Source organism: Choristoneura fumiferana, chromosome 27 (genome assembly GCF_025370935.1).
Source record: "Choristoneura fumiferana chromosome 27, NRCan_CFum_1, whole genome shotgun sequence".
NCBI lineage: Eukaryota > Metazoa > Arthropoda > Insecta > Lepidoptera > Tortricidae > Choristoneura > Choristoneura fumiferana.
The window spans coordinates 9,893,965-9,920,354 of record NC_133498.1 but is presented as its reverse complement, the minus strand read 5'-3'; the positions used below and the strand labels follow the sequence as shown (position 1 = coordinate 9,920,354).

At 38.4% G+C, this 26,390-nt stretch overlaps 2 protein-coding genes and 1 long non-coding RNA gene across 9 annotated transcripts in view; 2 read left to right on the top strand and 1 right to left on the bottom strand.

Annotated features, from left to right (window-relative positions):
* Window positions 1-26,390, top strand: part of LOC141443371 (uncharacterized) — a 282,390-nt gene that overhangs the window by 170,252 nt on the left and 85,748 nt on the right. The gene's annotated exons all lie outside the window — the stretch shown is intronic.
* LOC141443176 (uncharacterized) lies at window positions 106-12,985 on the bottom strand. 5 transcript variants are annotated; one of them, XM_074108384.1, is made up of 7 exons: window positions 12,933-12,985; window positions 1,974-2,063; window positions 1,738-1,864; window positions 1,594-1,661; window positions 1,271-1,370; window positions 839-981; window positions 106-508 (listed from the first exon to the last, which is right to left on the bottom strand). In XM_074108384.1, exons 2-7 carry the CDS (start codon window positions 2,041-2,043, stop codon window positions 261-263), a joined length of 756 nt encoding a protein of 251 aa, XP_073964485.1. In that variant the 5' UTR covers window positions 2,044-2,063; window positions 12,933-12,985; the 3' UTR covers window positions 106-260. The 5 variants fall into 5 exon arrangements, with proteins under 5 accessions (XP_073964485.1, XP_073964487.1, XP_073964483.1 ...); XM_074108386.1 differs by having other exon boundaries at window positions 12,937-12,953; XM_074108382.1 differs by lacking the exon at window positions 12,933-12,985 and adding an exon at window positions 2,614-2,681.
* Window positions 2,173-25,780, top strand: LOC141443174 (uncharacterized). 3 transcript variants are annotated; one of them, XM_074108380.1, is made up of 10 exons: window positions 2,173-2,372; window positions 8,450-9,215; window positions 10,399-10,491; window positions 11,247-11,390; window positions 15,954-16,081; window positions 17,449-17,575; window positions 19,785-19,921; window positions 20,955-21,086; window positions 23,783-23,869; window positions 24,489-25,780. In XM_074108380.1, the coding sequence occupies exons 2-10, from the start codon at window positions 8,511-8,513 to the stop codon at window positions 24,607-24,609; spliced, it is 1,674 nt and encodes a 557-aa protein (XP_073964481.1). In that variant the 5' UTR covers window positions 2,173-2,372; window positions 8,450-8,510; the 3' UTR covers window positions 24,610-25,780. The 3 variants fall into 3 exon arrangements, with proteins under 3 accessions (XP_073964481.1, XP_073964478.1, XP_073964480.1); XM_074108377.1 differs by lacking the exon at window positions 2,173-2,372 and adding an exon at window positions 4,648-4,691; XM_074108379.1 differs by lacking the exon at window positions 2,173-2,372 and adding an exon at window positions 4,650-4,767.

The following is a 26,390-nucleotide window of genomic DNA, read 5'->3' as shown; positions in this document are numbered from 1 at the left end:
ATAATTAATTCAAAGGTAAAGGTCAACATTCAACATAGTGTTTTAAGGTTCCGTAGTCTTATTTTGATTGCAAAGAATTTTTAATACAAAAAAAAGTTGTAGATGTATAACAGAAAATATATTTGCACAACAAACTAATTGAAACAAGAATATCACATAGTTAGATTAACAAATAAAAATAATGCATTGTTTTCACTCGAGATACGCGTAATAAATTAAAGAATACAAATAATGATTCTTAAATAAAAAATATTACTTCTTTATGATTTTGAGTTAAAAAGATATTTAGTGCTGCTCAGGCTTTTAGCGCCACTGGAAAAATATGAGGTGTATCTTTCAGGCGTGTAGCCGTGAATTTTGACGTGGTGAGGTTGGTAGGCCGTGCCTTCTTGTAGACTTCTATCGAATACTGGGTGTGAGGTTGACCGTTTTTTGCGTGGTGATTCTTGCATCTGCTGGGCTGGGTACGGGTCCACATAGCGTCTTCCGTTAATATCGTTGCCATCCGCTGTCGGGAGAATCGTTGGCTATTAATAAAACAATCGGTTAAGAAAGATCAAGAAAGGAAGAAGAAATACGATCAAGAGTTCATTCAAGCTTTTTATCTGAGGGTATATGTAGAGTAAAATAGTCACGTCACATAGTTAACAATTACAATATTATACGTTGGGATTTTGCATCGCAAGTTACATTACATTAAGTATTGTTTTTAAATAGAACAGTATCTCAAGAAACGTAAAGGTACAATGTAGTAAGTACAATGTATTTAGCTTACAAAGTTACCACTACCCATTGACCAAACCTATTGTAAATGAGTTCAGTCAGTGGCTAGCAGTACCTTTATTGTTCTTGCCTGCTCCTCTGCTGTTGAACATGCCCGGGGCGGGTTGACCTTGGGGTTCTCCGCCGACTGTGTTCTGCGGGATACCTCCCATTCCCACCACGGCAGGGTTAGGCTCGTTCTGTTGTCCCTTCCACGGCCTGCAAGTATTATTTATGTTTTACTTACGGCTTCGCAAATACGGAGAGAAGGGAGACTTCATCGACCACGCCAACTCTTGTGATTGGCTATCCAAAAAAATAAATATCTTTTGATCGAAAAATTATTAATTTTATCATAATTTAAAATTATCTATTTAAGCATCAGTCACAAAGAGAAATGTTGCTTAAAATAGGACCGTAACTAAAATCTTTTTCTGTTTAGCTGGATTTTACAGTTTTCTACCTATTAATATATGCATGCATTTCTAAAATTTATGTGACTTCATACTTGTCAGGGAACAGCTCTCCGGGTTGACCACGAGTCTGAACGATCCGTTCACCATTGACTTCGACGACACATCTCAGACGAGCGCAACAGGTAGGGAACTCTGGAATAACAAGCATAGCCAAAATAAAGATAAACAGTTTTGTATGAAAAAAGTACCTAGCAGTTATGATGTCAAAATAGGAGTAAATTTTACGTCATACCAGATTTTAATTATTTTGAACTCACGGTGATAAACTTTTATTTATCACCATGCATTTACATTTACGTTATTATTCGACATTATAAAGAATTTTATATGTTGGATGGTGACACTATCAACTTACCAACATTTTCATCTTCTATATATTCGTGGCATTCCAATGCATTTTCCGGAATTTTTGGTTTTCGGCAACTGAAACATCACATCAAAAGTGTGAAGATATCTAGCATTAAGTTAAGAATCTGATACATTTGTACTTGCATCTTACCCAACCGCAGCTATGAAGTATTTTCCGTCTCGGATTTCACATCGGTATCGGTGGCAAGTGTAATGGTCTGACCATTCTTGCCACGGTTGATAGCCTTTTCTTGAATATTTATCCACACAAGCTTGATCTAAAAGTTACGTTCAAAATATTATGAATATAATGACGTCTTTAAGGAGAATCCTTTAATTTGGTGTAATAAATAATGTGAAAAAATTTGAATTAAAATATGAACTCACAGCTAACATCCTCGGCGAAGATAGCTGGCAAAACTAAATACGTTAAAAACAACAGGCCGCCAAACTGCATCTTGACAGTCGTTAAATCACCTAAAAAGTGCAATTAAACGAATTATTGTAGCCAATTGTAATACTAGTTATCACTTCTTAGTGGAAACTCTACAACTCACTGACGAAATTTCAGATTCGGTGGACTACTAATACTTTTCCGAGAATACGTGTTTATAAACAAATGGAGCCCCACCACCGACACTTAGCTGGGAAAAAATATTGAGTGTTATGTGAAAAGTTGTGGATTTCCGCGAATTTTTTCAACAAACAGTTCTTCTTCCGGAATTAACCACGATCATATTCCAATCCATCAGATAGTTGTGACTGCGGCGGCTTCGAATTGAGAAAGTAAGTCCTGGAGTTAGTTTTAAATGATTTTCAAGTTTCAAATAATCTTTCTTGTACCTTAGTTTATTTTTTTAACAATCTCTTTGCAAAGTAGGTAAAGAGACATAATTAGACTCAAAAATATTAACCATAATGAAATTAATGCTTAACACCATTTAGTATTCATCACACTATCACATGATTATTGAAATACTAACGGAATCCACTACTTATTCAGTTTTCTTCTAATCACTAATCTTACCCATGTTGATGTAACACAGGACCGCAGTCCAAGAACAACTGAGGGCATCGTGAAAGAACGTAAAAAAATGGTACAACACCATTTGCATCGCCTTTCCAATCATAAATTCTTTGAAATGCCCATTGTTCTAAAGTTTGCGTATGCGTTCAGTCATTCACGGAAGCAAAAGAAACCCGAAAGAGTCGTGTCACACACAGAATAATTCATGGTTAGCTAGGTATGCATTTGCGAATTTAATTGGGAGAAATTTACAAATTTTTCACCGAGTTCCAAAAAGGGTGAAAAATCACAATTTGGGTGATTTGTTTTCATATTTATACCGCAGACCTATATTATTTACTTATTTGGAAGGGTACCATTTAAATTAGGAAACATAATTCATTTAATAAGAAAAGACTTAATTAATCAACCTGAAGACATTATTAAAAGCAGTTTCTTTTAAATTATTTTCAACCAAGCCAGTTTAATGATATAGTTTTTTCACCTGTCCGTCTATATTAATACAGGTACATCAATATTAAATATTTTAATATTAAGAGATAAACTTTGTTTATTGGTATGTTAATTTATCTGTTTGCATGTATGTATACTAAATAAAAGGAACCGAACGCAACACAGTATCAAAATTCATTATTGCTCATTATAGTACTAAGCAATACAGAAAATAGTTACACAACACAAAGAGGACATTACAAGATAAGCAATAAACAAGCAATTCCAGGCAACTGTTTTCAACAGAAAGATGCTGAAAGATGTAAGGATTACATCACGATCATTAATTAATATTTTATCCCGGGAAAACAAATATTTCCTACTTGACTGACGTAGACGAACTAATGAAATTATGGAAAAATGGACAATCGATTGTACCTTTAGCATAGAAGGAATATTTTTTTCTTTATGGTACGAGGTTACTAAGGCTAAACAAGTAAATTAGGGTTTATATAGGGTTTAAGGGTTTATTAGACGACCAGATGGCCTAGTGGTTAGAGAACCTGACTACGAAGCTTGAGGTCCCGGGTTCGATTCACGTGTCGGGGCAGATATTTGTATGAAAAATACGAATGTTTGTTCTCGGGTCTTGGGTGTTTAATATGTATTTAAGTATGTTTCATCTATATAATTACATTTATCCGTTGCTTAGTACCCATAACACAAGCTTTGCTAAGCTTACTTTGGGACTAGGTCATGGTGTGAATTTTCCCGTGATATTTATTTATCCCGTGATATTTATTATGTACTTTTTGATTCTAGTCGCTATCATTTACCGACCTACTCATAAATCTTCATGTTCATTTGAATTGTCACATACAGGTAATAATAACAATAATGATATTCCCCTTCCGATTTCCTCTTCTTGGCATAAAATACGGAAAATTAAAAACGTACAATACTAATAGGTACAATGACTTTATTGTACCTACACCAAAAATAGTAGGTAAGCGATACAGAAAACAGTACACAGAGAGAAAATTACAAGGTGGCAATAGGCGGCCTTATCGCTTAAGAGCGATCTCTTCTAGCCAAATAGTATTTAAAATTTTATATGGACGTTATTTTTTTCTTTATACCGTTTGCGATATGTAGCACGCCTAGTTTTATACTATGATGAGCAAGACACATAATACTGTTACAAATTCATTCATTGTACTTGTAGTGTCTACTCTTGTCTGATATCCTGTCAATCGTTCAAAAGTTAACTGGAAGAGATCCCTTTAAGGGATAAGTTCGCCTTTGTACATCTTAATATCCTGTGTTCTGTTATTTTCATGTGTTTTTATGTACAATAAAGAATTTTACAAAACAATACAATACAAATGCGATTCCAAGCTTTTAATAATTCATTCTATATTAATTATTGATTTAAAGCCAAACGATCTACCATTTTCTTACGGTACCCTAATCAATCAGCTAAGTAGTTCTTGGAATAGAACAATGGACGATGTACGAGCGGCTTTACTTGCAGCTCAAACAGTTTTCGTGTTTTTATCTGTTTACTACACTTCTATCTAAAACGTCAAAATCAAGGGAATCAATTCGATGTATGTGGGAGCGAAGATAGCGACAACAAATTTAATGTATGTATTGTGTGTTATTGGTGTTTATAAATGTGGTGTAAGAAGAATATTATAAGTAAATAAAGATATAGATGAGGTAAGTTATATCCTAAATATCTCCTTATGCAAACTATTTCAGTACATTATTCTGAGGGGTGTTACTTCCTGTTATAATCTTGATTTTATTTTTATTTTTAATAACAAATAGCGATTGGGCCATTAGTTTTTGAAAATATTTTTTAAAGTATCTCAACAAGATTTTTTACATTAAATTTTTCGTTATAAATACCCTTATTTATCTTTTATTTAAGTACCCTCATTATCTTAATGATAAAATAATATTTTAAAGTACTGTTTTAAGAAGTGTGCTTAAGTTTGTACAATAATTCATATATCGATGGGTCCTATGTATCAGGGCCAGTGTTTTTTTTTTCAATTTTGGGTTTTGTGCGTTATAGGTACCTATAAACTATACATATTTAGATACTGGAAAAAAACATTGTTATTTAATTATTATCATTGAAGTAAAATGGCCGAACTAGATGCAATTTTAATGTAAAAGGGCTAAACATTTGTTTGATACTTTTATGTGGTAAATACCGGGCATTTTTAAAAAAAACTGTGTTCATAACTGCCATTTAGGTACTTTTACAAGTGGAACGCCGCTACCCCGATACTACATCGTAATGTGATTGTATTACATTTTTTTTGACTTCTCCAAGTATCTTGGGTAACATATTTTTTACTAAAGATTTTAAAGTTGAACATATATGAGCCAAAGTACTACATAGATCTTTTTACTGTCTTTTTGAACAAAAGTTTATTTCCCGGAAATTCACGTATATGGGCGTATGTACAATAAATTTAAATGAAAAAATATTCTATTAAAATTTCTTCTTTGTAGTTGAAGGACAGAGTACTATTAGCCAGTGTGCCAAATTTTAGAAGTCTTGGATACACCATCCCTGAGTTACAACAGTTTTTGACTGAAAGCCTGTCCCGTAAAGTAAGGATTTTACACATAAGCCCTTGTACGTAGGACCCATCAATATAGATTTGATTTTTATTCATACTTTTTTTTTCTAAATACAATATATTTATTAAGGTAAAAATAAGACAAAAAGCAGAACAAATACTAAATATTACTATTCATACTTAGATTAGATATTTATGGGGAAAAATACATTTTGGAATAAATGAGCACAATATATCTTTTTCTTTTGTGTAAAATTGGGATTATAATGACACATGTGACTTGTGTAACATTATAGTTAAATTTTCATATTTTATTTGTAAGTTCAGTTGAATCATTCAATTATGGTGGGTTTATTTACAGCTTACTCCAAAAAGTTTAAATTGATCTTGGCTGATCCAATTTAAATGAGGGTCAAAATATTTATTTAATTTGTTATGTTTGTTTGTTAAAATAAAATATCAGAAACTTATCAGCTAGTTCTATAGCTGACCCCTAATGCTTAATGCATAATGTTTTATTTTCCCATAACCCATAAGGCTCACTCCATACTAAAACCAGCATTTCACTTCCCATTGTACTTTCTATTCTCACTGTATTCAGCTTTGCATAGCTTAATAGACAGTAATTAGACAAGTTCACAATGAGCAGGCCACCATTTTTGTTCCCATTTTGGGTTGTGTCAGTGAAATAATAACGGCTATACTCAAGTCCAGAATTAGGTGAACCAACTTGACAGTTCATTACACAAAAATGTTGCCACAGTTACAACAGTGCTGTAATATCAATATGTTTTATTTTCATTTCATATATCGTCGTTGCTACTGCAATACGTAACTAGCATTTTCCATAAGGTACAATTTTCATTGTCAGAACAGAACAATGTTAGTACCGTTCTGACAGTCAAAATACCTTATGGCAAGTAACGCCATGTCAACGCGATTTGTCATTGCCATTCGACTTAACTGCCATCGGCTTGCTTGTAACTATTGTTTGTTTGTTTATACTCTTTATTGTACAAAAAGGAAAAACAAAAAGGTACTAAAACTACCCCCGTAAACTATTTCCGTTATTGTGAAATTTTCGTTACGTTATTATAAGTTATTTTTTCCTTTTGTCGTTTTCAGGCCTAAAGCTATGAAAATCCAAAAGTTGTACGGACAAATTTGTATGGACATATTCCTATGCCTATTTTTTTTTTGCTATGTTTGGTAACATTTTCAGTTGTCAATCTAGTTGGCCTAATTTGAGACTCAAGTCAGGTAACTCGGCCGTTTAGAAACAGCTACGCGGTAGTGATGAGGAATGAAATTCGTTAGGCTACCTGGAGAGAGAAACGTGTGTTAGGTATACCTATCTTATTTTATTAGGGGGCAAACGGGCAAACGGATCGCCTGATGGTAATTACCGCCGCCTATGGACACCTGCAACGCCAGAAGAGTCACAAGTGCGTTGCCGGCCCTTTAAGCCGAGTTTAGGCGGGCGAATATTCAGCGTTTTTGCAGCGTTTTTTTATCATTGGTGTATTCGCAGGTGTTATTAAAAGAGGTAATGCCCAGGGTTGTTTTTTTATGAAAATTGAAGACAATACCGATGCTGAATTTAGCGTGATAAAAATTCTTGTGACTTCTTTCCGTTGTGTTATATATATTATATAAATGCTCGAATATTTGCCCGCGCCTCGAGTTCGAGTCGCTCGAGTCCTAGAACTGTGTTAAATATTTTCTATTTTATATTTTAGAGGGAAAAACCAATCTGATAAAACGGGAGAAATCCTCGAGACTTCATCAACGATCTATTTACATACAAATTTGTACGGAACCCTCGGTGCGCGAGTTCGACTCGCACTTGACCGGTTTTTTTAATGGCTACCCACATATTTAAACGCACATCAAAAGTCCTTTTTTATCCAAAAAAAAACCGAATTCACATCAAAATTACTGATTGCACAGCAAAATACTCCACTCAAAATATTACGTAATAAACTGCAAATTATATTCGTGGCGTACCGCTATTTATCTTAAAGTAAATGACTAACGCACATCATACCTTGTAACTCTTTTTTTTTAAATGTAGCTTTTATTTGTGCACATCAAATATATAATTACCTATCAATTTATTTTCAGCATGCATATACTTTTTACATAACCAGCACTAGTAGGGGCACAGAATAAGTAATAGTAGGGGTTAAATTATTTCCTAAATAAATAGGGTTCTGGCGCTTCGCCGGCCGCTGCCGCGGCGCGCTCGCTTTGCTCGCGCGGCTCGCGCGTTGTGGTCGTAATTGTACCTAACGCTCCTCCTCGCTCCGCTCTTCGTCGTACCTGATTTTCCGGTGCCAAATTGACAGTAAAAGTTATTTTGCTATGAGAATTGAGAATAAGTATCATCTACGCACGCTCAGTCAGTATTTTTGATGTGATTGTAGTATTTTTGTATAGTTTGTGTTGATGTATATTTTACTTTATACTAGTTTTGCTAAACATTTAATTTATTTGTATTGAAATAATTTAATTGATGTACAAAGGTATATAAATGATGAGAATAAATTGATAGGCAATTATTTATTTGATGTGCAATTAATAATATTCCTTTTTTAATTGGCAATGGAAAACCATCTGATAAAAATGATGAAATATCTGATAATTATCTGGGTATTATTTTACCAATATAACATGATATAAAAAATACTTTTAACTATTGGAATTTTCCCTGTTTGCAATGCAATATTATTAAATACCTTTGACTTGCAGGTAAATTCGCAAATTTTGCCATTTCATAATTCTAAAGAGCTTTGTTCCTTTAGCAACTTCCGGAGCCCCCGGCTGAATGAGGAAGAAATCAGCTCCCAATCCTCTGATGAGAAGATGGACACTGGCACAGAGTCCCTCCACTCACGTCAGCACACCCCGAGCTCCACCCTCTCATCAGACTATGAGGACATGGAACAACTCAACGGTTCCTGCGATGTCCTTCGTCTCCAAAACCATGGGGTTCTTAGACTATCCGAACCCAAAGAACTTAACGACAGCCTTATAAAAAACATGAACAATTTGCAAATAAGTTCTCCAGTTGAAACGAGACCGAAGCATTTAGCTGTCACCAAATTCAGTTCTACGTTGATGTCTACGACTGATCATCCGTTGATGGGTATAGCAAGTCCTGACGAAAACTATCCTGATTTAATTCCAAAGAAATATAAAGAGGACGAGAAAGATCTCAGTTTGTCCAGTATAGAAGATGAACGGGCAAACGAAACTAACGAATACTTCTATAGTCCACAACGGAACACGAGTAAAAATAATTTGTATATTAATGAAAACTTTATAACAGCAGAGAGTCATATTTTAAGCACAACTCTAGATGTAACTAGTCCTCCTGATGTAGCTAGGGGTATTGAGAAGAGGAAGAGGTTAGAGAAAGAGACGCCGCGCTTGAATCGCGTCGGTTTGGAGGTTAAGTGCGAAAGGGATAGCTCGAACCGGCTGGAAGCTTTGAAACTGCAGTGCCACAGTACACCGAAACCGACGGGGGCTGTTGACATACAGGAGGTCGAGGAGTTTCATACTGGGGTGAGTTATCAATCATCATCATCATCATCCCAGCCTATATACGTCCCACTGCAGGGCACAGGCCTCCCCTCAGAATGAGAGGGCTTGGGCAGTAGTTCCCACGCGGGCCAGTGCGGATTGGGAACTTCACACACACCGTTGAATTGCTTCGCAGGTTTGTTGTGCAGGTTTCCTCACGATGTTTTCCTTCACCGTAAAGCTCGTGGTAAATTTCAAATTTTTACATTTGAGTTATCAATACTTCCATACAAATATTATAAATGTGAAAGTGTGTTTGTATGTTTGTCCGTCTTTCGGTCGAAACGGAGCGACGGATTGACGTGATTTTTCGGCGTAGAGATAGTTTACGGGCCAGAGAGTGGCATAGGCTACTTTTTATAAGAATAAGAATAAGAATATTTATTTGCGAAAAGTAGTAGTAAATACAGTCCCGGAAATCCGGAATAATGCAAAAGGTAAAAGCTAGTAATATCTTGCGATAATGTTTTATCTGCGTATAGTGCGTTTTAAATGAACTAAAATAATTTCCTTGCTCCACCGCGACCTTACGATAGCTAAGCTTATGCAAAATATGCGTGTTCATGCAGTTCCTCCACCTCCACACTGTAAGAACACACACAAATCACACAAACCCATCTATCACCACCACCACACTACACTGACACGTTCGAACTCAAACAGAGCTCATCCTCAGAGTGAACTAGTAGTTAGTCTAACAACTGGTAGCGTGGTGTACGGTTGTGTCACTCTGAGGATGAGCTCTGTTTGAGTTCGGAAAACGCAGTCAGTGTAGTGTGGTGGTGGTGATAGATGGGTTTGTGTGATTTGTGTGTGTTCTTACTGTGGAGTGAGACTGCCATGAACACGTATATTTGCATAAGCTTAGCTATCGTAAGGCGGCGTGTGAGCAAGGAAAATTATTTTAGTTCATTGATATGGACCTCCGCAAAGTAACGCTGATTCAATAATTATAGTGCGTTTTTCCAAAAAAAGCCAAGGACATACATTTTCCAATTAGTTGGGTAATGTACACATACGTTTCATTTACTTAGCGTCGCTCCGCTCAGCTGTTTCCACAAGGTGCTGTGCGAGGATAGACAAATGAAGAGTTCTATTGGTTCGTGAAAAACACATTCCTCGCGCATGTCTGGTGGAAACGTAGCCTTACTGATTGTTTCGTCAGGTGGCCGATTGGTGCGAATCACCGTCCCATCTCCGCACTATGCCCAACTTTGATCTGCCCATCGAGATGAAGACTAACATCGCTGTCAATAACGTAAGTCTTGTGCGACTATAATAAGTTGCATGACTGTAATTATAGTCACTTAACTAATTACAGTAGAATCCGGTTATAACGACGGCCAAGGTACCGGTGATGTTACGTCGTACTAACCGGACGCCGTACTATACGAACGGATGTACTTTCATGGTGGCTCATATTAAAACCAAACATATGCCTATACTTACGTCGCTAAAAACGGTTGGTTGTTAAATGCAAAGTCGTACTAAACGGACTAAACTGTAATTAGTTGAGTCATATAATAGTCGGGTGATTATTTTAATAACTACAGTAATAACTGCAGTAACTATAAGGGTCGACAATATTGTCACTTATGATTGGGTGACTATATTAACTTTCGTTGACTACAATAAGTTGACAGACTTAAAAGGTGACAATAATGAGTTCGGCGACTACAATTAGTTTAGTTTAGAGACAGCAAGGAGTTTGGCGACTACAATTAGTTTAGTTTAGAGACAGCAAGGAGTTTGGCGACTACAATTAGTTTAGTTTAGCAAGTTTGGCGACTACAATTAGTTTAGTTTAGAGACAGCAAGGAGTTTGGCGACTACAATAAAATGTGTTGTTATAATAAGTAAGCTGAATGACTATTACATCACTTACGAGTATAATTATGTATAATAAGGGGTGATAATAATTAGTTTGGGTGACTATAACCAGCACAATTTTAGAATTAAATGCTTTTAATGTACCAACATGGTTTGAATATATACGTTATTTCCATTTTCTAGGACCTAGATTCTCCGGACGTGATATCCTCCTCCCAGGAGGACCGGTCGGCGTACCAAGCACTATTGGACCCTTACACGGGCAGTGTCATGCTGCGGCACACCCCCGCCAAGAGTCCTGGCGGGCAACGCCGCAGGATACAGCTGGTATGTAGCGCATAGCTTGGCTTAGCCGTAAAACACTATAGAAATGTGCACTTTAAACATTGGTGTATTTTCCAAGATGTGTAATTACAAGCTTTTATTTAGTTTCACCTGTCCCGTTGTCTGTCTGTCTGTAATCAAATCTTGCAACGTAAATTCGATCAGGTTCCAGTAGTCAGATTGACTTGAAATTTGGTATACTTATGTAAATTGCGTGACAATACAATAATCTGGTAGTGACATCCTGGTAGTCCGGCCAGGATCGTCTCCACAGGACGGAACTCATTCAACGGTATAGACTATGAAATTTGATATGGAAATTAGTTTGAGGGAACAACACAATGTACAGTCAACAAAAATACAGTCAGTAAAAAAAAAGCTTGGATTAAAAATGAATTTTTACCAAAAAAATATTTTCTAAAAAAAAATTATATGTTTTTCTTTTGTTTAATAGTTAAAGAGACCTGCGGGTCAGACAACTTTTTAGTGTAGCGTGTAGCCATGGTAGTTAACGTCTCCTAAGTTACTTAAAAAAAGTTGATTGACCCCTGTAATATATTTGTTGTTTTTAGGGTTCCGGAGCCAAAATGGCAAAAACGGAACCCTTATAGTTTCGTCAAGTCCGTCTGTCTGTCTGTCCGTCCGTATGTCACAGGCATTTTACTCGAAAACTACAAGATGTATATCAATGAAATTTGGAGTACAGATGTCTTGTCAAAGCCGCTAATTAGTTTTGTAGTAAAATTACAAAAAAATATGAATAGGGGGGGGGGGGGGGGCACTCCATTCCATACACGTAACAGAAATTAAAAAAAAAAAAATTTAACTCCCGTCAACGTGTAGCGCGTAGTTCGACAGCTCTTTTGAAAAAATAGAAAGTTTTCTCAAAAACTTTTTTGATTAAGTGAAGATTTCCGGAAATAATCGCTCCCAAAGTAGCAAAAATTGTGCCCCCCCCCTCTATCTTGTAAACCGTTTGTCCAAAAAATATGCAAAAATATGAAAAGGTAACGCTTAATAAATACTTTCAACGAAAATTGGTTTCAACATGATCGGATATACCGTTTTTGAGTTATTACCGAAAAACTGTGCTTCTGTTGAAAAGGACATAAGTGCCGTGAAGATACGCTCTTTTTCTGGTAATAGATTTTAAGACTGTAGTAAGTGTTTTAATTGTGTTATAACGCACATAATATTACTTGATTTTTTTCGTAATGGCTACGGAACCCTATCTTGGGCGTGTCCGACACGCTCTTGGCCGGTTTTTTAAAATTACTTTCTTTCTGCTAAGTTTCTTAAGGCGCATTTTTTTTATTATTTTAGGGTAGCAAATTTTTCTAGGGGACATGACCATAGCAACGAGGTACAGTCGAGTTCATAAACTTGTGAGCAAAAATTTAATCAAAAATATCTGAACACGCTTCTACGCCGTCAAATTTCTGCTCACAATTTTATTTACTCGCGGTACAAGAAACAGTCGATCGACCCTTTTATATTTTAGCAGCTACTTTTAAAGTGTGTTACCGATAAAACTTGAATACTTACGTACAACGGTCTCAATTTCACAGCGCTTGTGCAACTGTAGCCGTGTGAATTGGAACAAAGGCGGACGTGCGCGGTTTTTGTAAACATGATGCGATTAGTGCACGAAGGGGGTCACTTTGTTGTGAACTGTTGTTATTTTTGACTTTTTGCCTGCTTACTCATTCATTAATTTATTTTATGTATATCCTGGTGTTGCAGGTGTCTATGGGCGGTGGTGATCTCTTACCATCAGGAGACCCACTTGCTCGTATGCCATCAAATCGAATAAAAAAAAAATGTGTGAAGTTCCCAATCCGCACTGGGCCCGCGTGGGAACTATCGCCCCAGCCCTCTTGTTCTGAGAGGAGGCCTGTGCCCAGCAGTGGGACGTATATAGGCTGGGATGAATGAATATCATAAAAATGTGCGTTATTATAATACAGTAACAATTTGATAGTCAGGGCATTGCAAAATAGATATCTTAAACCTAGAAACAACATAAAATAATATAGATAATTAATTTATTGTCAGTTACATATCCACTTTAATATATAATTCCATATATTTAAAAAAACAACATGCAAATCTTAATATTAATATCCACATGCTTCGGCAAATTATTAAAAAATAAAATATAGAAATAACACATCGATACATCCGCAACAAGCCTCGTCAAACCTTATAAACTATACATATGAACAAAAAAACATAACAAATTCTAACATGTACAATCCCCGCCCAGTGTCCTGCCCGACTAAAGGTCCCCATTACACCCGCGGCGTTGCTCCGCTGAATAGCAATGGAGACCTGCTGAACTAACCAGGACCCAGGACCAGGGATTCTATAAATACATATTTTTGATCCCGCTATTTCCAGATCGGGGTAAATTATCAAAATTTCCACTAACTCTTACGTCCGTCCCCAGACATAAAAGTCTAAGGGCGTTAGGTCTGGAGACCGTGCGGGTCAAGGTATCTGGCGGCTTTTGCCTATCCACGAGTTAGGAAAGGAGTTATCCAGGTGCTCTCGAACTTCTCTTTGAAAATGTGCCAGACTACCATTGTGCTGGAAAACAATTGGTACGTCTTCATTAATTACGGGAACTTCCATTAACAGCTCTTCCAAAGCAGTTTGTAAGAATTCAAAATAAGCAGGCCCGGTCAATTAAAATAAAATCAAATTCAAGGACTTCTGCAGAAGCAACTGGATTACTCTTTTCCTAGCTCGTGGATAGGCAGAAGCGACTCGATACTTTTATGTCTAAGGACGGGCGAAAGAGTTTGTTTGCGTGAGGGAGGTGACCACGCGAGAGGTATTAATGAAAGGATAAACGAAGCTTTTATGACAATGAAAGCAGAAATGCAGCTAGCTACCGTAACTGTTCAAGTAAAAACCGGCCAAGAGCGCGTCGGACACGCCCAAAATAGGGTTCCGTATACGGAATCTTCTAAGTTTAAGATTGGTTTTGGAATCTTTTTGTATTTTTATTTCAATTCCAAATTTTTACTTTACGGTCATCCCGTAAAACCGAAAATGAAAATACAAACTGAAAATAGATGCACAGAAAAAACAGAAAAATAAGACATCACTGGGAATCGAACCCAGGTCCTCGGTAATCCGTACCGCGTGCTATACCATGTAGAAACGATATCTCTTGTCCGGTGAGCGGTTAGTTACAAAGGAATGCCGATAAAAGTTTGAGGGCTTACGGCATAGATTCGCTAGCGTCGCTGCTTAAGTGACTAAGTAAGAAACACAAGCTGAGATATGAGATGCATAGGGAAATTCGTGTCGGTACCGTTGACCATCAGTGTGTAGCGGTATAGCACGCGGTACGGATTACCGAGGACCTGGGTTCGATTCCCAGTGAATGGTCTTATTTTTCTGTTTTTTCTGTGCATCTATATTTCAGTTTGTATTTTCATTTTCTAAGTTTAGGTAAATTTTATACCTTAAGGCTGCTATTTACTTTTAAACTAATAATAATTTTCAAGCAAACTTAACCGTTATAGTTTTCCTTTTAAGTTTGATATATTTTTCCACCCACGGTTTAGATTTTTAGAGCGGGGGGGGGGGGACGCTCGATTTTAATGAAAATTGCACTTTCAAGTTGAATATTTCGCAAACAAATCACTGAATCAATAAATGCGTCTTAGCAACCCCCCAATGGTTTAAAATACCTATCAACGATACCCACACCACACGATACCCCATTTTACGTCTATGGGAAGTACCATAATTATTTTATTTTATTTGAAATGAAATGAAAACGTACCATTTTGTCGGCAGTTTTCATATATATATATCCGTGAAAATTACAGCTTTCTAGTATTGATAGTTCCTGAGCAAAGCCGCGGACGGACGGACAGACAGACAGACAGACAGACAGACATACAGACAAACAGACAGACCGACAGACATGCGAAACTATAAGAGTTCTGTTTTGCCATTTTGGCTACGAAACCCTAAAAAGAAAAAAGATAACTAGAACACGGTTAAAAGTATTAAAATAAAGTTCATTTGAACCAATAACTTTTAAAAAAATACCATAAAAAAAAGTTGCTTTACTCGCTGATTCGAACAAGTTCCGCCCTAGCGACGGAATACCCCAAATTTGACTCAGATTTATTTTTTATCAATGTGTAGCATATCGTTCGAAAGGTAAACTAGAGAAGTAATTTAAAGAAATGAACTAAAAATGTCTTTATTTTTTAATAATTGATTTTTGAAGTAGGATTTTTTTCATACAATCAGATTTTTTTTTAATAAAATCCTCGTACGTCCCTCTGAGACTATGGATTATAATAAAAACCTATTATTATTTGAACAAGCATGTACTACCAAGTATTAAAAAAAAAAATGTTACGAACGTTCAAGGCGGGATTTCGTAAATTTGAGAAAACATTTAAAATCATATCTCCAAACCGTGACCCTTCGACCTAAAGTCCAAGGGTGAACAGATAGCAAATAACCCCAACAATATCCCAAAAACAATTGACGGTCCATGTGCCGAACACCCTGTATATATGTGTTGTTCCCCAGCCCCCGGAGGACGACCAGTGCAGCCTGGACAGCGCGAGCGTGCGCTCGCTGGAGTCCGAGGAGGAGCCCCCCGAGCCGTCGCCGCAGCCCTCCCGCTCCGCCAGCGTGCAAGACGACGACTCCAGGAGGTAACTAACACAGACAATCGGCAATTGAGAATCAGCTTGCAGTGCCAGTATTTCCGGACAGGTACCTACAACTTAAGGATTTCCGATCGATATTGGCATGTAATACTGTATCGCACCCTCAGTACACCAGTTTCTCGTACAGTCGAGTTTATAAACTTGTGAGCAAAAATTGATCAAAAATATCTGAAATAAAATTGTATTTGTTTAGCCGTAAGACATACTCTGTATGTATTGTGAACTTTGTTCTCAGTGATGTCAAGGTTTATTAATTTTTTTTAGCCGTAGGACGTACTCTGTATGTAATAAAATAAAATAAAAGAATATTTATTCACAAAGCCAAAAATATAACATAACAAAATACAAAGAAAGAAACAGATAAAACATAATTTGTGAAGAGGTAAAGGACTCAGCAGAGCTGCTGGTTTTCGGTCCTCACCTTGAAGAAGGAAATGGTAGTGTGGCTGGCAATAAGCAAAACACTACCTAAAACACAATAAAAAAGAAAAAGAAAAATCAATTCAATACCTACTACCTACCTATTTTAGTACAGTACATTTACATCTATATATAAAAACAAAGTCGTGTTAGTTACACCATTTATAACTCAAGAACAGCTGGAACAATTTTTTATGATTTTGAATTTGTCTTTGTCAGGAATAGGATAATAAGTATAAAAACATTGGAAAATTGTCGAAAAATAAATACTAAATATAAGAACAAAAACATTTTCCCATACAAAATCTTCATGGGTTTCGTAACTGTTAAAGTTTAGAAAGTTTCATCCTTTGATACGGAAAACTCTCGGAAGGTTTTTGAATCGAAAATAAATATCCAGTATAATCGGATAATGGCGTGTTTGCTCAAATTAAAATTAATGAGAACTCTTGTACTCATTGATACCAAGGCTTAATTAATTTGTTTCTTGATTGTAGCTTTTAAAATTATTATTAATTAATATATCTTAGAGTTGCTAATAGATCTTGTTAGACTGGCAATTACTGATGTGATAATATGCAAATGCAAAGTTGTATCTGAAAAAGCATCAATCTATATAAATAAAAGTAAATCGTAAAATGTGTTGCTAAGAGCTAAACTCGGGAACGGCAGGACCGATTTCACTAATAATTTTTTGATGTGTTTGTTATTGTCAGGAGAAGGTCTTTATGGGAGAAAAATCTAGAAATATTGCAACGGGGGCGAAGCCGCGGGCAACAGCTAGTTTATAATAAACATCAAAAATATCTGAATACGCTTCTACGCCGTTAACAATAGAGTCGTGTTCAAATATTTTTGATCAAATTTTTGCTCATAAGTTTATGAACTCGACTTTACCTATTTTTTGTTGGTTAACTCGTTTCTGTGAACAGATCGACGAACACACTCAGCGAGTGCAGCGAGCCGATTCCTGAATACTCTGCCGCCGACGAGCTGAGGGACGAGCGGTCGTGGCTGACTGTACCGCGCCCCGGCGGACGGGCCACTTGCGATATGAAGGTGAGTGTACAGTGAGCCAAATATGTAAATTAGGGATCTATAAAAAACGAGCCTATCAGAATTACAAAGGCTCGGCAACGCATCGTGATATCCAGACATAGGAATCCAGGGGGCACAATTTTATGACAGGTAGGGTGTTCCTATATCGATGTACTCAATTATCGATGCTTGTTTTATATTTATACTAGTGTTCGAGCTTTGGCAGGTGGGGGTGGAGGGGAACAGCTTGCTGGCTTGTTGGATTTATTAGCTCAAAAATGAAGCGAGAAATAAGGGCTGAGCTGCGCTGTGCATGCGCTTATATAAAGTCAAGCAGCGCCCTCTGCAATACTTAGAACTAGATTTATTTACAATCACGCCCTCTGTGGGTCGTGTCTTGAAGCTTATTGCTTTCTAGCTAACAACATCGACTTATGAGTTAGGCAAAAGGATCTAGCAAGCTAGTTCAAAGAGCGTCACATAGTGGCTAGCTTTCGAAAGCCCGATCTAGCTGGACAAAAACCATCACTGCAATTCTGTATTAGTACTAGCAAAAACGACAACAGATACTCCCGAGGTCACGATTCCGTTGATAATTTTGTGTAAGTACCCTCCAATAATTAATTATTAATCTCGAAGTGTCAATAAGTTAAGTTTCTTAGACCAGAAACTACATGTACCATCTTGTACCATGGCTGTAATTTTTTTATGTGGTAGTCTCATTCATACAGTATTGGATTAAGTACATTTGAAACTGCGGACGACTGCGGAACCACGCAGTTATTATTATTTATTATAGTTAAGCTGAAGCTAAGTTATTTTTTTAGAAACCGAAATAATTATATCTAGGAAGAATTTTTACCAAAATTGGGTTACCCAAAAAATGAAAGAAATATTTGCTTATTTGAATATATTTCAATAAAATTTCATAACAGTGAAGTAACAAAAGCTTCTATACGAAATATTGGGTACGTATTATAATGTATAAATTTAAAATACATATCGGTTGAAATAAATATTAATCAAAATTCATAAAGCACGTTTTTTCATATTGGTCGAAATACATACAATTAAAATGACTAAGTTCGCAATGTATATGTTCAGAATATATACAATCAGAATATATAATAGTTGAAAGAAATAACAATTTAAAATCCTATAGTACGTTTTTTATAATGGTCAAAATACATACTATATAATGCCTAGGTTCATCATCATCTCCAGTCTATTCACGTTGTATTTACATGTTTATTTCTGAAAAATTAAGGACTGTAAGACAAGTCGACGGATTCAGGGTAGTTAAGGCGCTTCGCGCCTGAACAAAAGTCTAACCTAACCTAACCTATAAGATACCGACTGATGGGAATCGGTATTGTCTAACAAGACCTTGCATTTTAAACTAAAGTCTGATTATTAATTGAATAGAAACTTTAGGTGCGACGACGAGCGTAGCGAGGAGGAGCGTGTTAGGTTCAACTATGACCAAAACAGCACGAGCCGAGCGAGCGAAGCGAGCGTGCCGCGGCAGTGGCCGGCGAGTGCCAGAATTGTAATATATGCATTTTTCTTTGTGAAAATTCAGTGTCTAGTATGTATTTCAACCATTATAGAAAACATAAAGTATATATTTTGAACGTATACATAATGAAAATATGCATTTTGTGCCATATGACTAAGAACCATTATGCGTTGTAACCATTATATATTTTGACCACTATGCATTTCAAGGCGTTGCGTTAGAACTTATGTCAAATAACTTTATATATTTTGATGCATTATATTTTATAATTTTCGGTATTTCAACTATATGTATTTTAAATTTATACATTATAATACGTACCCCGAAATATTAAATTGGCTATTCCCGAAGCTATAATTTTGTATTTTTTATGACTGTTATTCTTATTTTTTATTGTTATATAACCAGTTTTATCGCACATTTGTATCCGGTTCTACTTAACCCTCTAAGGGATCTTGAAGGCACAATTGTAAGTCCTACAACATCTGTAACCGTTTTAGCTTATTTACAACGTCCCAAATTTATTAGTTTTTATATCAAGTTCTTTTTTTGTATGAATTGTTACGGGTGCCTTCTATCTTACCTTTAAAATATACATCCTTGAACATCATCTCCTGTTTTACTTCTGTACACATCCTCATCAACGGTCGCTCACGTCGTGACAATACTACCTCGCTACCGGCGCTATAGTCGAGTCGTTCTGGTCGTCAGGTGATCGAGCCGTACAAGCGCGTGGTGTCCCACGGCGGCTACGACGGCGCCGGCGCCGCCCTCATCGTGTTCAGCGCCTGCCACCTGCCGGACTCCGCGAGGGCCGATTACCATTACGTCATGGACAACCTGTTCCTGTGAGTGCTTAGTTAGGTTAGCTAGCTGTAGGTAGGATAGGGCTTTAATTTTTTTTTATTCGACTGAATGGCAAACGAGCAAGTGGGTCTCCTGATGGTAAGAGATCACCACCGCCCATAGACACCTGCAACACCAGGGGGATTGCAGATGCGTTGCCAACCTAGAGGCCTAAGATGGGATACCTCAAATGCCAGTAATTTCACCGGCTGTCTTGCTCTCCACGCCGAAACACAACAGTGCAAGCACTGCTGCTTCACGGCAGGATTAGCGAGCAAGATGGTGGTAGCAATCCGGGCGGACCTTGCACAAGGTCAAAAGGTAAGGTAAGGTTTAATCATTTTGTAGTCGGCTATAGTCGGTTGTAGTCATTTTATAGTCTGCTATAGTCAGCTGTAGCTATGCATATTAAGTTGTAGTAGTTTTATTGTTAGCTGTAGGCATGAATATACTGCTATAGGCTCTTGCGGCCCAAGTCATTTTTTTTATAAACATGAAACTTTGTGTCACTTGTGAGAGATGTCAAATTACAGAAGTCCTATATAAAGGACGCTGGGCGGTCGGAGGATAGTCAGCTGTAGGCATGAATAGGCTGCTATAGTCATTTTATAGTCAGCTGTAGTCATTAATAGAAATATAAATATTTATTCGTTCTTCTCAAAATATAGAGAACATAATAAAAACGTTTTAAACGAAAAATTAAGCAGGAGGGCTACTATGAAATTCGAAAACCGAAGTGCGCACTGTGCCGTCCCTCTCACTCTCGTAGTAAATAGTCGGCTAGTCATTTTTATAGGTTGCTGTAGTCGTTTTATAGTCAGCTCTAGGTATAAATAGTCTTATGTAGTCATTGATAATTAGCTGTGTGTATGCATAGTCATCTGTAGTCATTTTATAGTCATCATTTGAAGACAGTAAAATTTCAATCCAAACTTAAAAATTATACTGAATCTAGAACACGTTGGAAAAATCAGAAACCAGCTGATTTTTTGAAGAGTTTTTTTAATGGTTGCACTTTGTGTCTGGTGTGGGCAGGTACGTGATCTGGACGCTGGAGCGGCTCGTGACAGACGAGTACGTGCTGGTGTACCTGTACGGGAGCGCCGGCCCGCGCCGCCTGCCCACCGCGCACTGGCTCAGGGAGTACTACAAGCTGGTAGACCGCCGGTGAGACGCACTACACACTACTGTACACACTAACAGCACGCAACACTGGCGCTGCCATGACGGTAGGCAGCAACAGGGTAGGCAACACTAGTGTGACTACGATGTAGGTAGCAACAGGGTAGGCAACACTAGTGTTACCACGAGGTAGGTAGCAACAGGGTAGGCAACACTAGTGTTTCCTCGAGGGTAGGTAGCAACAGGGTAGGCAACACTAGTGTTACCACGAGGTAGGTAGCAACAGGGTAGGCAACACTAGTGTTTCCTCGAGGGTAGGTAGCAACAGGGTAGGCACACTAGTGTTACCACGAGGTAGGTAGCAACAGGGTAGGCAACACTAGTGTTTCCTCGAGGGTAGGTAGCAACAGGGTAGGCAACACTAGTGTGACTACGATGTAGGTAGCAACAGGGTAGGCAACACTAGTGTTACCACGAGGTAGGTAGCAACAGGGTAGGCAACACTAGTGTTTCCTCGAGGGTAGGTAGCAACAGGGTAGGCAACACTAGTGTTACCACGAGGTAGGTAGCAACAGGGTAGGCAACACTAGTGTTACCACGAGGTAGGTAGCAACAGGGTAGGCAACACTAGTGTGACTACGAGGTAGGTAGCAACAGGGTAGGCAACACTAGTGTTTCCTCGAGGGTAGTAGCAACAGGGTAGGCAACACTAGTGTTACCACGAGGTAGGTAGCAACAGGGTAGGCAACACTAGTGTGACTACGAGTATAGCAGCAACAGGGTAGGCAACACTAGTGTTACCACGAGGTAGGTAGCAACAGGGTAGGCAACACTAGTGTGACTACGAGTATAGCAGCAACAGGGTAGGCAACACTAGTGTGACTACGGGGTAGGTAGCAACAGGGTAGGCAACACTAGTGTTACCACGAGGTAGGTAGCAACAGGGTAGGCAACACTAGTGTGACTACGAGTATAGCAGCAACAGGGTAGGCAACACTAGTGTTACCACGGGGTAGGTAGCAACAGGGTAGGCAACACTAGTGTTACCACGAGGTAGGTAGCAACAGGGTAGGCAACACTAGTGTTACCACGAGGGTAGGTAGCAACAGGGTAGGCAACACTAGTGTTACCACGAGGTAGGTAGCAACAGGGTAGGCAACACTAGTGTGACTACGAGGTAGGTAGCAACAGGGTAGGCAACACTAGTGTGACTACGAGTATAGCAGCAACAGGGTAGGCAACACTAGTGTTACCACGAGGTAGGTAGCAACAGGGTAGGCAACACTAGTGTTACTACGAGGGTAGGTAGCAACAGGGTAGGCAACACTAGTGTTACCACGAGGTAGGTAGCAACAGGGTAGGCAACACTAGTGTGACTACGAGGTAGGTAGCAACAGGGTAGGCAACACTAGTGTGACTACGAGTATAGCAGCAACAGGGTAGGCAACACTAGTGTTACCACGAGGTAGGTAGCAACAGGGTAGGCAACACTAGTGTTACCACGAGGTAGGTAGCAACAGGGTAGGCAACACTAGTGTTACCACGAGGTAGGTAGCAACAGGGTAGGCAACACTAGTGTGACTACGAGGTAGGTAGCAACAGGGTAGGCAACACTAGTGTGACTACGAGTATAGCAGCAACAGGGTAGGCAACACTAGTGTGACTACGAGTATAGCAGCAACAGGGTAGGCAACACTAGTGTGACTACGAGTATAGCAGCAACAGGGTAGGCAACACTAGTGTGACTACGAGTATAGCAGCAACAGGGTAGGCAACACTAGCGTGACTACGAGTATAGCAACAACAGGGTAGGCAACACTAGTGTGACTACGAGTATAGCAACAACAGGGTAGGCAACACTAGTGTGACTACGAGTATAGCAACAACAGGGTAGGCAACACTAGTGTGACTACGAGTATAGCAACAACAGGGTAGGCAACACTAGTGTGACTACGAGTATAGCAACAACAGGGTAGGCAACACTAGTGTGACTACGAGTATAGCAACAACAGGGTAGGCAACACTAGTGTGACTACGAGTATAGCAACAACAGGGTAGGCAACACTAGCGTGACTACGAGTATAGCAACAACAGGGTAGGCAACACTAGCGTGACTACGAGTATAGCAACAACAGGGTAGGCAACACTAGTGTGACTACGAGTATAGCAGCAACAGGGTAGGCAACACTAGTGTGACTACGAGGTAGGTAGCAACAGGGTAGGCAACACTAGTGTTACCACGAGGTAGGTAGCAACAGGGTAGGCAACACTAGTGTGACTACGAGTATAGCAGCAACAGGGTAGGCAACACTAGTGTTACCACGAGGTAGGTAGCAACAGGGTAGGCAACACTAGTGTTACCACGGGGTAGGTAGCAACAGGGTAGGCAACACTAGTGTTGCCATGAGGGTAGATAACAATGAATGACAATTTGCTGTGTCGATGTACGGAAGGGAGAAATAATTTAAAAAGTGTAATTAATTTTATGATAATTGGTTTTAGCTTGAAACCCACTGACACTGGAGGCGGAGCGGTGTGGCGCGGAGTCGGTATCGGATGTAATATTCGAACTAACGTGAAAGAGGCTACACAATACCGCGCCACACTTATTTCCCGCGCGGTATTCTATGTGGCCTCTTTCATGTTAGCTCGAATAATACAACCGCACCGCCTCCGCTGTCTGTGGGTTTTCTAGCTTTATCAAGAATCTGTTTGAAAACTTGTACATTTATCTGTTGCAGGTTAAGGAAAAGTCTGAAGCACCTGTACCTGGTGCATCCCACCTACGGCTTGAGACTCTTCGTTACTTTCACTAAAGCGTTCGTAAGGTAAATACTTTAAAGCTAAATATTTGTCTATTGGAACCTGTAATTTTTCTTCGTCATATCAGCCACAGCACGTCCACTGTTCCAACAGCCGAGCCCAGGCCGAGCAATACCGACCTGATATTTGGTAGCCCAAATGGCGTCGAAATAACAGCGCGGTAAATTGCGGTCACGCAATATCTACCCGACCTGATAAATACCGGCATGATAATCGGATGCCAATAATTACCGACATCTTTTTCACGTCCCGTTTGTGTTAGGTTCAATTGTGACCACAATGCGCGAGCCGAGTGAGCGTAGCGAGCGTGCCTCGGCAGCGGCCGGCGAAGCGCCAGGACCAAATTAAGTTCTTTTCTACTAAATTTATGAATATTCCGTGTATACGACAAACAGAGCCGGTAATTATCTGATCGGTATTTATCAGGTCAAGAATGATCACCGCGGTACGATGCATACCGGGCTGATATTTAGTGGCATGGCCTTAAATGTGCGTGTACACGAAAAACAGGGTCGGTATTTCCATTTCGGTATTGTCCGGGCCGGTAAAGACTGTCACCCTTGTATTTTAATATTGTAAATGGCTTGATCGCGTGCCGTTTCAATATAATTTTTCTATTTTCAGTTCTAAATTCTTCCGCAAACTGAGCTACGTAAGGACTTTGTCAGAGTTAATGGAACAGGTGCCTGTAGAGCCAAATGCTATCCCCGAAATGGTGAAACAGTACGACGCGGGCAAGCGATAGGAGCCTGAGGGATGCTGTGTCAAAAAAAGTGAACATTTCAAAAAGGTTAAATCACGCATTAAAGTACCTACGGTAAATGTTACAGCTCGGTCTCCCAACATATTGCTGAACTCTTCTATCTTGATATTATTTCTGTAGGTTAAATACTTTTTTGTTTTTTCAACTATTCACTGGACAATCTGTTAAACTCGTAAGGCCCATTGTCCTTAATTAAAATATACGTCAAAGCTAATGTAAAACTTCACTAGTTGACATTCAGTTTCAAATTGTAATGATCAAAATTTGAAGTGGGCCTTGTGAGGGTAAAGAGATTTGGTAAGTAGAAAAGTTGTTAACAAAATTGCCATAGTCATTTGAGTTTAATGCTACTGTAATAATAAAGATGTGAAAGTTTGTGTGTAGATTTGTTACTTCACGCTAAACGGCTGAATGGATTTGGAAGAAATTTGGTACGTACGTAGCTGGACATCTGGAATAAACCAAAGGCAACTTTTTATCTCGATATTCATGTAATTTGTGATTGTTTTTGAGTGCAAAGTTAATGAAAACCACGATGTAATTGTCAGGGATTTGCATTAAAATTTAGAAAAAATCCTGAATTTCGATTCAATGCTATTTACATATCAAATTTCATTCAAATCCGTTTAGCCGTTTTTGCGTGTCGTAGTACCAAACAAACACAAATACTTACAAACTTTCACATTTATATTATTAGTATGATTGTAGTACAGTCGAGTGCATAATCTTGCGAGCAAAAATTTGATCAAAAATATCTGAATACGCTTCTACGCCGTTTACAATAGAGTCGTGTTCAGATATTCTTGATCAAATTTTTGCTCACAGGTTTATGAACTCGACTGTACTCTACAGGGTGTCCGGTAAAGTGGATGCACCACTACCGCTGGATAGGTCATAAAGTGGGCATCATTTGTTTAATTTTTAGTTATAATAAAACACTTATATTTAGAGATATTTAACTTTCGACTTTAGTTATGGTACTTTAAGTCAGATATTTGTACGTTCATAATTTTAAGAGTTCCAACACATTTCAAGAACAGGCTTATTTTATTTTCAAGCTTTTAATCAAAGTTTAATTATTATTATATTGCGTTTTCAAACAGCTATGGTTTCCCTAATATTCGCGTATTTAATGAAGATTTCAAAATAGTACTATAAATGTTCTTTTCCACCGGCGACCCGAGATGAGGCGGGGCGAGACGATAATTTAAATTTGTATAGCAAAATTTCAATTCTCTTCTAGCGGATCTTCGGTGTTAACAGTATGGGCGACCGCGCCCAAGCATTTTCTTTAAATAGCCTATACAGTGTCCCACTGCTGGGCAAATGCCTCCCCTTTCTCCTTCCACTCGTCTCTGGCTTCGGCAAAATGTTGCCAGTTCGGCTGGAATCGCCCCAAATCGTCCCGCCACCTTTTAGGCCTCCTCAGCTCCGGTGCCCGTCGCTTGTTACCCAATCAGTGGTGATTTTGGCCCAACGATCCGGATGCATGCCACTTGAGTTTGGCGGTCTTTGTCCCCACATCAACAATTCGGGTTTTTGAGCGCATTTCTAATAATTAATAGTACATGGGCGACCGAGCTTTGCTCGGGCTAAAACTCGGTAACAATCGTTTTCCCAGAGATAAGACCAAGTTAGATCGATTTTTCAGCCCCGAAAACCTCTACATACCAAATTTCATCGAAATCGTTGGAGCCGTTTTCGAGATCCCCGAATTATATTTAATAATTACAAGAATTGCTCGTTTAAAGGTATTAGATTAT

Coding starts and splice junctions, on each gene's coding strand:
- LOC141443176 (XM_074108382.1), bottom strand. Junction 1,662..1,737: donor TACTTCATAGCTGCGGTTGG/GTAAGATGCAAG, acceptor GTGATGTTTCAG/TTGCCGAAAACCAAAAATTC. Junction 982..1,270: donor GGAGAGCTGTTCCCTGACAA/GTATGAAGTCAC, acceptor TAATACTTGCAG/GCCGTGGAAGGGACAACAGA.
- LOC141443174 (XM_074108377.1), top strand. CDS start 4,654: ATGTATGTGGGAGCGAAGATAGCGACAACAAATTTAAT. Junction 9,216..10,398: donor TCGAGGAGTTTCATACTGGG/GTGAGTTATCAA, acceptor TTGTTTCGTCAG/GTGGCCGATTGGTGCGAATC. Junction 21,087..23,782: donor TACAAGCTGGTAGACCGCCG/GTGAGACGCACT, acceptor TATCTGTTGCAG/GTTAAGGAAAAGTCTGAAGC.